The sequence below is a fragment of the Vigna unguiculata genome, chromosome 1, assembly GCF_037176805.1.
Source record: "Vigna unguiculata cultivar grain cowpea cultivar isolate G323 ecotype 2 chromosome 1, ASM3717680v1, whole genome shotgun sequence".
Classification (NCBI taxonomy): domain Eukaryota; kingdom Viridiplantae; phylum Streptophyta; class Magnoliopsida; order Fabales; family Fabaceae; genus Vigna; species Vigna unguiculata.
Window position 1 is genome coordinate 43,405,755 of NC_140792.1, and position 12,716 is coordinate 43,418,470.

At 23.7% G+C, this 12,716-nt stretch overlaps 1 protein-coding gene across 1 annotated transcript; it reads right to left on the reverse strand.

The window, feature by feature from the left end:
• Positions 1 to 1,948: 1,948 nt before the first annotated feature.
• On the reverse strand, positions 1,949 to 2,893 carry LOC114190991 (agamous-like MADS-box protein MADS9). The gene has a single exon (XM_028080102.2). The coding sequence runs from the start codon at positions 2,891 to 2,893 to the stop codon at positions 1,949 to 1,951; it is 945 nt and encodes a 314-aa protein (XP_027935903.2).
• Between the last annotated feature and the right edge of the window lie 9,823 nt (positions 2,894 to 12,716).

The window sequence follows — 12,716 nt, forward strand, 5'->3', positions numbered from 1 at the left end:
TTAATAAATGTAATTTATGTTTATTAAATATAAAAATTTCATTGTGAATAAATACATAGTCAAATAAGTTATTAAATAAAAATTAATTAATTACTAATAATTTAATATATAAATTTGGAATATATAAATGCAATCATTTACTTATTGTTTTCTATCCTAAGTTATTAATTAAATAAACTATTATTGCTCCAACTATGTATATAACTTTTTAGTCTTTACTTTTCAAATAAAAATTATTCTTTTTTGTATTTTTATAATTTTTTTGCAGTAAAAAAACTCTTATTTCATCCATTTATTCATTATATTTGTGTGCAAATGTACGTTCTTAATTCATGCCATCATATTAAGATTTATATAAACGTATTATACTTATTGAATTTGTTAAATAAAATAAATTAATAACTTTAGTGAGTGCATTGATATGAATTGTTGGGTTATGTATTCTTTCATATATGGTTATAGTCATTGAGAGATTGTGGTTCTATGGTTATATGACATTAGTCTTACACATATAAAGTATTTGACACCAGTTTTATGAGTTTCTATTATTATATAGTGTTTAACTTTATCTATTATATTAAATGTGAGACTTTGACTCATACTTGGACTATTCCCAACATGAATATATATTATTTTTATAAAATTATCCTAATAATTTTTTGTCTTTGCATAATTAATTTTGTTTTTTTTTTCTTTTTCCCCGCTATTTGTATCATATTTCTTTTTGAAGAAATGTCAAAATTGATTTAAGATTTTCAATGTCATACTAATAAATTATCTTCTAATGTGTTTTTGTATTTTAGTTGGTACTAGAGTTTGACTTCTAGAGTTAAACTCCCAACATCATAGTAAAGATAGTTATCTTGAAAAAGTTATGAAAAAAATAAGTTTTTAATTGATCACTTATTTTTAAATATTTAGGAAGGAGATTTGCAAAAATGATAAGTTTTCAATTTACCACTCATTTGCAACCTATCACTCATTTTCTATATTTAGAAAAAAATATATATGAAAAAAATGAAAAGTTGTCAATTGACCAATCACTTTCAAAGAATTTCAAATATGAGTAATAGAAGTAAAGAATAATAACATATTTTAAATACTATATCGTATAAAAATGCTTGATGTTGTTGAGAAGGAAAATTATATTCTATTTTATGTCAACAACAACAATTATCTTCATGAATATGTATTTGTTTGAAGTGTTTCTTTTTTATGTATTTGACAAACTTATAATATAACATGTTCCATCGTTCACAGTAATTGTGAAACTCTTGGTTATGTAGTTTAATTTTTCAAGAGCGTTTTGTTAAGAAGCACTGTTTTTATTTTTAAAAGCACAAAGAGTATAAAAAGCATGGTTAAAAAAAGTATAAAGGGTTTTTTTTTTACCATCTTAATTCAAAAAAGAGATTAAGTAACTTCAAAATTTATAAAATATTGAAATTCTAACTTTGTAAAATCTGTTTATCCTTGAACATATTACTATAAATTTTTATTTTGTACAAAAAATTATACCTAAACTTACTACCAGCGAATTTTCGTCAATAATTTTTCTTATATAGGAACAAGATGGAAAATATTATTTTGAATTTTAACGTACAATAAATTTTTACAAATACAAAAGTTTTTTTTTCATGACTATTTATCCCTATGAGTAATGTTAAATGATTTTTTTTTTCAAAGAATTTTTTCCATATTTATTCTGTCTAATAATATATTATTCTCACTGATTTAACTATAGGAATTCATTAAGCAAATTTGACACAATCTTCATGCAATAATCATTGCGGCAAATATTTCTAAATGAACAAATAAAAAAAATCTGTCACAAAATTATTGTGGTAACTGTTGTAAGCAAGAAATGCTAAAAAATAGAGAAAAAAAACTAAAACTCCAACATACTACACTATAATAAATAGAACCTACTTTCTTCTGTGTATATGGTCTAAAAAATGAGGTTGAAGTATAGTAGAATGATCATGCCATTAGGCGTAAATCCCTGTGATGGACCTGGTCGATTTGACAGGGTCTGAAATGTTGCATCGTACTGCAATTGAGAAGGGAGAGTTTGCAAAGCAACATTATTATATGGATGCATTGTTTGAATATTTGCATTGTAAAAACATGGTAAGGAGTTTTGGTTTTTGTCTAATCCATCTTCTTGTGTACTCATTCTGTGATCACTTGCACCAACTTGATTACTCCAATCCACTACTGTACTTTTTTCAATCAATTGGGTACAGTTTTGACCTAGTTGAAACAAAGTAGGTAGAGAACTTTGACTCTGATGACATGAATATGATGTTACTTGACTGTTATCATTAGTAGGAAAAACCTGTGTTTGAGACATGTTCTGTGTTTGAGACATGTTCTGCATAAAACTGAGGTGACTACCATCATAGTCTGATTCTGCTATTGCTTTTCCCTTCGAATCACGCTTGAACATGTTCATCCTTTGATTACAAGCATCAAGCTTAGCATCCAGAATGCCAACAAACATCCTCAATTGTTCCTCTTCAAGAACATTGTAAGATTCATCCCAGGTTGGGTACCTGAGTTGGATGTTCCCTTTGTGCACTTTGGAAATCTCACCTTCAATCCTTTTCATCCTTTCACTGAAATACTCTTCCACATCATACACCTTTGGACGCCTATCACTGGTGGTGTTCAGATATTTCTGAATCACACGTTTCAACTCTCTTGGGTCTTGTGGCCATGTTTCAGGTTCATCGAGAAACTTTGAGGCAAAGATAATCACACCAACGTCAACTGAACAAAGAGTCGAAAACTCGTAAACTTTCTTCATTAATCCGTTCTTTCTCTTCTGAAATGTTGTCTTTCGAGCCTTCTCTTTCTCGATCAGATCCATAGGTATCCTTCCACGCCCCATTTTCTGCTATGCACAAACCTTTATATGCAAATAGTAATATATAACAATTATTGTTTCTTTGCATCAGAATAGAAATAAGCTGAGTATTAGTTCTTGTTGTGATGACAATGTTGGGCTGAAGATATACAGCAAAAGAAATTCAAAGTTTTTGTATAAATGCGTACAACATAAATAACATTAACTTTTTCATGATTCAAAAGTTTACTATTTTGTTTGTTCAAATATAAGTTCACATACCTCTTTGATCTCCTTTTTTCCTTTTTCTGAGTAATAGTTTAATTCTTGAAAAAACTCGGGTTTGTATTATCTCTTAAGCTTCTCTCGTTTCCTTCGCTTCTTATACATGTATCGCATGATAACATAATAAGCGTTGTCTTGGTCTGCGATTAAATAATAATCGAGATTTTAATTTCCTTTTTTATCTTCCATTATCGTATTGGATTATAATTGGATTATCCTTAATTAATTCAAAAATATGTAGAATCGGAACATTAAATATATTTTCATTATTTTATTTATAAAAATAAATATATTTAATGAATCAAATCTTTTAAAGTTAATTAATGGTTTCTTTATTTGGTAAGTAGAAGATTTAGAATAATTCTAATAGTGTACATGGTAAGAACATAACTTCTATTAAATATCTAAAACTATTGACACTAGTAAAAATTTTCATATTATATAGAATTCTTCTTGCAAATTTGTTAAAAAAATTTGTAAGAAAATACTTTTTTCTGTTATTTTTTTAAAAATATTAATTGACAGATAATTTTTTCGTGGTAATTATATCGTACAAAATTATAAAATTCGTAAATCTGCATATTTATTTAGATCGTTTGATGCAAATTTAATTAAGATACAGACTTACGAAACTTTAAAAGTCATATAATTACAATATGAAATATTATGGGTGATAGAAATTTGTAGGGATTATGAAAATACGAAAGATACAACATATATATTAATTCGTCCTCGCGCCATATCTTCATCCTCGTTTAAATTATTAAAATATTTACAGTTAATAAAGTAACCCTATATAAATATATATATATATATATATATACCTATTCTATTTTTTATTTCTTTTAATTATTTGGTTTGTTATGAAACCCATTCGCATCTCCAATATATTTTTTATCTTATCATAACTTTTATGTAATTATGTTAGAATGATGTATGTCAATTAAAAAAAAATTATTTCTAACATTTGAATATTTCTATTATTTTTTAATATTTTTATTTATTGCATTTTCCTTTTACATGAGAATGTTTAATATTCTCAATTTAAGTGTTTAATAACATAAACATTTTATTTACTAGATAATATATAATAAAAATTATTATTATTATTAATTTTTGTTTCATTTGAAAAACTTTTTTGTTTCATTAAAATAATTTTTATTATTTCTCAACCATTGAGTATATATGTTGATATTTGAAAATTTTTCTTAGATCTCTAAGATTTTCATCTTATCGTACCCTTAATTATATATTTGTTTTCCTTTGTGTGATTCCTTTCGATAGTCTCCAAATTGTTTATAAGATACACATTTTTTAATTTTTTAATTTTTTGTTTATTTTAATCATGTAGAATATTATTTCGATATATTTTATCTAATTATTTTTTATTTTCTAACTCATTACAATCATACTTTAATTTTTTTCACTATAATTGTATACATAATTTTTATTTACTATAATATAAAAATTTAATGTAATTGCCATGAATATTTTTTTACCACCATCCAACATATATTGTGGTTCAAAAGATACAAGATCTATGTTAAAATTTTATTATTATGGTTATTGTTTGTTCTTTGCATCATTTTTATAAAGTGATGTATTATAACTTTTATTAGTGTATAAAAAAAAGATTCATTATAACTTAAAAAATTGAAATAAATAAACATTTAAAATATATTTTAATTTGAATATTTTTTCCTTTTATATTTTTTTTAAAATAATTCTAAATTTTATCAAGTAGGTTTCATTAATGTTTGCAAATTTAATAAATATTTTGATTCTCATAAAATTTTATTTGATATTCTAATCTAAAATGTAAACAATTATAATTTATTTCAAAGTATTTGATATCGAATAAACAATCATCCTCCTAATATTGAATATTTGACAATATTATGTTTCCTTTACCGTAATTTTTTTATTATTTTATTAAAATTAATATTAAAGTAGTAAGAAAACGGGTATGGATATGGGTGCGAGATTATACCCGTTACCCGGTGGGGATGGGGATGTGACAAAAGTTTGATACCCGTTGGGTTTGGGTATGAGGATGGGGATGAATTTTTTTTACGGGGATAGGTAACGGAATTTTTTTTACGTGAGAAGGGAGACTAAGGAATATGATGACATGAAAAGGGAGTCACTTTTAGGCACTTGATGTGAGGAAGGTTTTTGGAAATGAAAGAGTTTTGACGCTACAACAAAGATAAATACTTGCAATTTTACTTTTTAATTGATCGTTTTTTCAATAAATATTTATAATAAAATGAATTATATAAATACAAACAAAATTGGTAATGAAATATGTATGCAAAAATAATTATGAAACACTTACAAAAGTCAATCTTTATATATATATATATATATATATATATATATATATATATATATATATATATATAATTTTTACTTAAGCTCGTATCCTACTTAAATTCTTCAAATTCACGTAAAGTCATTTGACGATTATTTTTGATCCGTTAACATATAATTGTCGATTGACTATTTTATAAAATATAACGAAGGGTAAAAAACATATCTTGAACTTGATTTAACTAATAAGATGATAAATAAAGAGAATATTTCAACTCCCTCATATAACATCTTGATAACACTTTCTAATAATTTGAATAAGATAATATCACGTTCACTATTATCATCACATTTGATAGCAACGATCTCATTCATGGTTTGATCAACCTTTTATAGAGTTTCTAGACCTTATTATATGACTCACGATTGAGAATATTTATTTCATATCTTTTTTATTTAAATTTTCTTTTAGGAAATATTTTATTTTTAAAAATATCTTTCAATTTTAGAAATTAGTTATTATTTTAGAATTAGGAAATCAAGAAAGATTGAGATTTTGTAAATATTTTATATTTTGTTTTATATATATATGTATGTATGTATGTATATATATGAATAAAATAAAATAAAATAACAAGTTCTCCATCTAGGGATGGCAACGGAGCAGGGCGAGAACGAGTTTCGCTATCCCATACCCATTCCCGTAAAAAAAATTCATCTCCATATCCAAACCCAACGGGTATTAAACTTTTGTCTCATCTCCATCCCCACCTAGTAACGGGTTTCATTATCCCATACCTATCCCCGTAAAAAAAATTCATCCCCATCCTCATACCCAAACCCAACGGGTATCAAACTTTTGTCACATCCCCATCCCCACCGGGTAACGGGTATAATCTCGTACCCATACCCGTACCCGTTTACTTACTACTTTAATATTAATTTTAATTAATTTTTATAAAATAATAAAAATTACGGTAAATGAAACATAATATTATCAAATATTCAATATTAGGAGTATGGTTGTTTCTTTGATATTAAATACTTTGAAATAAATTATAATTGTTTGCATTTTAGATTAGAATACCAAATAAAATTTAATGAGAACACAAACATTTATTAAATTTGCAAACATTAATGAAACCTAGTTGATAAACTTTAAAAATATTTTTTAAAAAAACTATAAAAGGAAAAAATATTTTTAAAAAAATATAAAAGGAAAAAAATATTTAAATTAAAAAATATTTGAAATGTTTGTTTACTTCAATTTTTTAAATTATAATGAATCTATATTTTATACACTAATAAAAGTTATAATACATCATTTGATCAAAATGATGCAAAGAACAAATAATATACATAATAATAAAATTTTAACATAGATCTTGTATCTTTTGAACCACAATATATGTTGGATGGTGGTAAAAAAATATTCATGGCAATTACATTAAATTTTTATATTATAGTAAATAAAAATTATTTATACAATTATAGTGAAAAAATTAAAGTATGATTGTAATGAGTTAGAAAATAAAAAATAATTAGATAAAAATTATCGAAATAGTATTCTACATGATGAAAATAAAATAAAAAATAAAAATATTAAGAAATTATCAAATGTGTGTCTTATAAACAATTTGGAGACTATTGGAAGGAATCACACCAAAAGAAACAAATATATAATTAAGGGTATGATAAGATGAAAAATATCTTAGAGATCTAAGAAAACTTTTCAAATATCAACATATATACTCAATGGTTGATAAAGAAGTGACGCAAAGAACAAATAATAAACACAATAAAATTTTATCATAGATCTTGTATCTTTTAAACTCCAATATATGTTGGATGGTGATAAAAAATATTCATGACAATTACATTAAATTTGTATATTGTAGTAAATAAAAATTATTTATACAATTATAGTGAAAAACTTAAAGTATGATTGTAATGAGTTAGAAAAGAAAAAATAATTAGATAAAATTTATCGAAATAGTATTCTACATGATGAAAATAAACAAAAAAAATATTAAAAATTAACAAATGTGTGTCTTATAAACAATTTGGAGACTATTGGAAGGAATCACACAAAAGAAAACAAATATATAATTAAGGGTATGATAAGATGAAAAGTATCTTAAAGATTTAAGAAAACTTTTCAAATATCAACATATATACTCAATGGTTGATAAAAAAAATAATGCAAAGAACAAATAATAAACATAATAAAATTTTATCATTGATATTGTATCTTTTAAACTCCAATATATGTTGGATGGTGATAAAAAAATATTCATGACAATTACATTAAATTTTTATATTGTAGTAAATAAAAATTATTTATACAATTATAGTGAAAAAATTAAAGTATGATTGTAATGAGTTAGAAAATAAAAAATAATTAGATAAAAATTATCGAAATAGTATTCTACATGATGAAAATAAACAAAAATAAAAATATTAAAAAATTAACAAATGTGTGTCTTATAAACAATTTGAAGACTATTGGAAAGAATTGCACAAAGAAAAATAAATGTATAATTAAGGGTATGATAAGACGAAAAATATCTTAGAGATCTAAGAAAACTTTTCAAATATCAACATATATACTCAATGGTTGATAAAGAAGTGACGCAAAGAACAAATAATAAACACAATAAAATTTTATCATAGATCTTGTATCTTTTAAACTCCAATATATGTTGGATGGTGATAAAAAATATTCATGACAATTATATTAAATTTGTATATTGTAGTAAATAAAAATTATTTATACAATTATAGTGAAAAACTTAAAGTACGATTGTAATGAATTAGAAAAGAAAAAATAATTAGATAAAATTTATCGAAATAGTATTCTACATGATGAAAATAAACAAAAAAAAATATTAAAAAATTAACAAATGTGTGTCTTATAAACAATTTGGAGACTATTGGAAGGAATCACACAAAAGAAAACAAATATATAATTAAGGGTATGATAAGATGAAAAATATCTTAAAGATTTAAGAAAACTTTTCAAATATCAACATATATACTCAATGGTTGATAAAAAAAATGACGCAAAGAACAAATAATAAACATAATAAAATTTTATCATTGATATTGTATCTTTTAAACTCCAATATATGTTGGATGGTGATAAAAAAATATTCATGACAATTACATTAAATTTTTATATTGTAGTAAATAAAAATTATTTATACAATTATAGTGAAAAAATTAAAGTATGATTGTAATGAGTTAGAAAATAAAAAATAATTAGATAAAAATTATCGAAATAGTATTCTACATGATGAAAATAAACAAAAATAAAAATATTAAAAAATTAACAAATGTGTGTCTTATAAAAAATTTGGAGTTGCACAAAGAAAAACAAATGTATAATTAAGGGTATGATAAGACGAAAAATATCTTAGAGATCTAAGAAAACTTTTCAAATATCAACATATATACTCAATGGTTGATAAAGAAGTGACGCAAAGAACAAATAATAAACACAATAAAATTTTATCATAGATCTTGTATCTTTTAAACTCCAATATATGTTGGATGGTGATAAAAAAATATTCATGACAATTACATTAAATTTGTATATTGTAGTAAATAAAAATTATTTATACAATTATAGTGAAAAACTTAAAGTATGATTGTAATGAGTTAGAAAAGAAAAAATAATTAGATAAAATTTATCGAAATAGTATTCTACATGATGAAAATAAACAAAAAAAATATTAAAAAATTAACAAATGTGTGTCTTATAAACAATTTGGAGACTATTGGAAGGAATCACACAAAAGAAAACAAATATATAATTAAGGGTATGATAAGATGAAAAATATCTTAAAGATTTAAGAAAATTTTTCAAATATCAACATATATACTCAATGGTTGATAAAAAAAATGACGCAAAGAACAAATAATAAACATAATAAAATTTTATCATTGATATTGTATCTTTTAAACTCCAATATATGTTGGATGGTGATAAAAAAATATTCATGACAATTACATTAAATTTTTATATTGTAGTAAATAAAAATTATTTATACAATTATAGTGAAAAAATTAAAGTATGATTGTAATGAGTTAGAAAATAAAAAATAATTAGATAAAAATTATCGAAATAGTATTCTACATGATGAAAATAAACAAAAATAAAAATATTAAAAAATTAACAAATGTGTGTCTTATAAAAAATTTGGAGTTGCACAAAGAAAAACAAATGTATAATTAAGGGTATGATAAGACGAAAAATATCTTAGAGATCTAAGAAAACTTTTCAAATATCAACATATATACTCAATGGTTGAGAAATAACAAAAATTGTTTTAGTGAAATAAAAGAGTTATTGAAATGAAATAAAAATTAATAATAATAAGTAAAGATTTTTTTTTATATTACCAAGTTAATGAAATGTTTATGCTATTAAACACTTAAATTAAGAGTATTAAACATTCTCATATGAAAGGAAAATGTACAATAAATAAAAATATTAAAAAATAATAGAAATATTCAAATGTTAGACATAATTTTTTTTAATTGACATACATCATTTTAACATAATTACATAAAGATTATGATAAGATAAAAAATATATTGGAGATGCAAATGAGTTTTATGGTAAACCAAATATTTAGAAGAAATAAAAAATAAAAAGAATATATAGGGTTACTTAATTAATTGTGAATATTTTAATAATTTAAACGAGGATGAAAATATGGCGGGGACGAGTATTATGGCGGGGATATATTCATCCCCATCCCCATCCCCATCCCCATACCCAATTGAAAAAATCGGGGATTTCCCATACCCATACCCATACCCAGTCAATGCGGGGATTCCCCGTCAAAACGGGAACGGGTTCGGGCAATACCCACGGAGACGAATTTATTTGCCATCTCTGATCACGAGTTTCAATCTCTTCCTCCTCCTTTTCTCATAAACTCTCTGCTTACATATGTTACAATTATTAATTTTTTAACTAATTACAATTTTGAATTTACTAATTTAAAATTATACTTAAGAGTTATGCATATTTTGTATCCATATTACTTTTATTATACTTGTTGCTTTAAAACTTATTTAAATAATTTTTAAAGTTACTTTAACTAAAAAGAATATGTAAAAGAAATCTCTCTCTCTAAATTTTCATATGATAAACAATATTAATCTTGTAAACTAAACAATGTAGCGTGTAATTTTTTCAGATTTATTAGCCATATATACAGAAAACCTTCTGCTTTTTTATCAATCAATTGATATAAAATACTTAAGATAATCTATACAAAAATATTTTTTTCTATGCATCTTTCACTACATAACACTGAAAAAAACCTTTGTGAAGGTATAAACTAATCATGTTTATCAGATGACCACTGATATCTTTATCTGCTTGAATATTCCAAACATGTTAAATAGACTTTTGAATTGTAAAACGACTCACTTGTTTTATATATATATATATATATATATATATATATATATATATATATATATATGTATACACCAAGTCAAACCAACTTGTTTATTTCGGACTCCTACTTTTATTTGGAAAAAATAAAAAAGACTAAGCAATTATAAAAAAAAAATCAAGATATTGATTAAAAGTTGTTAAGCTAAAAATATAATTAATTAACAAGGCTTTTCCGTAATTTAATTTAAAATACAAGAGGTTGTACAATTTTATTTAATCCCAAGTGGATTTAACATAATTTGACTTTTTGCACCGCTTTTAAAATTGATTACATAATTAGGCGGCTGCAACATAAAAACAGGTGAATGCAGACAAAAAAAATCATGTTGTTAATTAGTTTCCTTGTATGTCTGTTTCAGTGTGTCAGAGTAAGATGAGAAAAAAAAGTTAGTTCCTAATTTGCCCTCAATGATATATACTGTGTAACAGACACTTTAATTTATGCTAAAACAAATAGAAATACATGAGAATTGATTTATACAAGTGGTGTTACTCTTGTTATTACATCATCATTACTTTTATATAAATGGTAGTTTCCGTGGATTAAATTATGGAAATACGAGTGTATATCTCATAGATATTACTCATATTAAGTTTAATAATAATAAATAGTTGGTCCTATAGTAATAACATAATCAATCTCCTTAAATAAATCTTCCAGTTGCAATCTTATACATAAATACATTTAAAAAAAGTATTTAATAGAGATGGTAATCACATTTCTCAACAAAATTGACAAAATTGGTAGATACTCCGCCATGATACATTCTTTAAAAATGGTAAATATTATAAAAGTTATGCTGCAGAGAAGAATATAATTGATTAAATGCACTTTTTATATTTGCCAAAATATTTAAGATGCTAATTTTAATGTAAATGAATTAAATAAGTTTAAATTAGACAAATTGTCTATATTAAAATGTGAGGATATTTGGGTAAATTTTCTGTTATGATTATAAATTGATCCTCCGTATCTACGCATTTACACAAATTTAACCATATTTAATTCTTTCCATCCAGGATTTGAAAAAAATTTCAACTATACGAGTTTGCAGTGAGATGGTGTACCTACTTGGAGTTAAAAATTTTCAACTATACGAGTTTGCTTTTAATAATTTGTTCAACTTTTTCGTTTTTATTTTGTAACTTCAACTCAGGTCTGGATTCACAATATTAATATATTTAATATATGAATAAACTAAAGTTTAGGTTGAATAATCTCATGCTGAAAATATGATACATTGATTACATGTATTTCAATTTCAAATCTCTGAGTTGTTGCTGCTAACATAATATATCACACTTGTCACTGTAACTTATAATGTATGTATTAATTTATTTTTTCTGTTAGAAAATATTATAATTTCGTTAGTTCATATGATTTCATTTTCAGTGAAAAATGAGATGGCTGGCTTAGAAATGAATAGCATCATGTGAAGCCCCCACATCATCATCATGAATCGATTGGAAGAGATAAAATTAATAATCTTAACAAGTCGTCAACATCAAATCATGAAATCAGCATGCATATACTAGAATAGTTTATTATTAAATCATTGACCCGCACAAATTTCTGAAGAGGTAACCATAAGTAAGAATTCATGTTGTATTTTTTTTATGATTTTTTTCAAAAGACTCATCAATTATAAAAAATAATTATTTAGTATTGATGATTAATATATTTTTTCATATGGATATATATTTTTTTTTCATATATGGATTATAGTTATGGAGAGATTGTGATTTCATATGTTTATATGACATTGAGTCTTACACATATAAAATATTTGACAT

Bases quoted from the DNA above. Each gene is read 5' to 3' on its own strand.
- LOC114190991 (XM_028080102.2), bottom strand. From the start codon at position 2,893: ATGGGGCGTGGAAGGATACCTATGGATCTGATCGAGAAAGAGAAGGCT.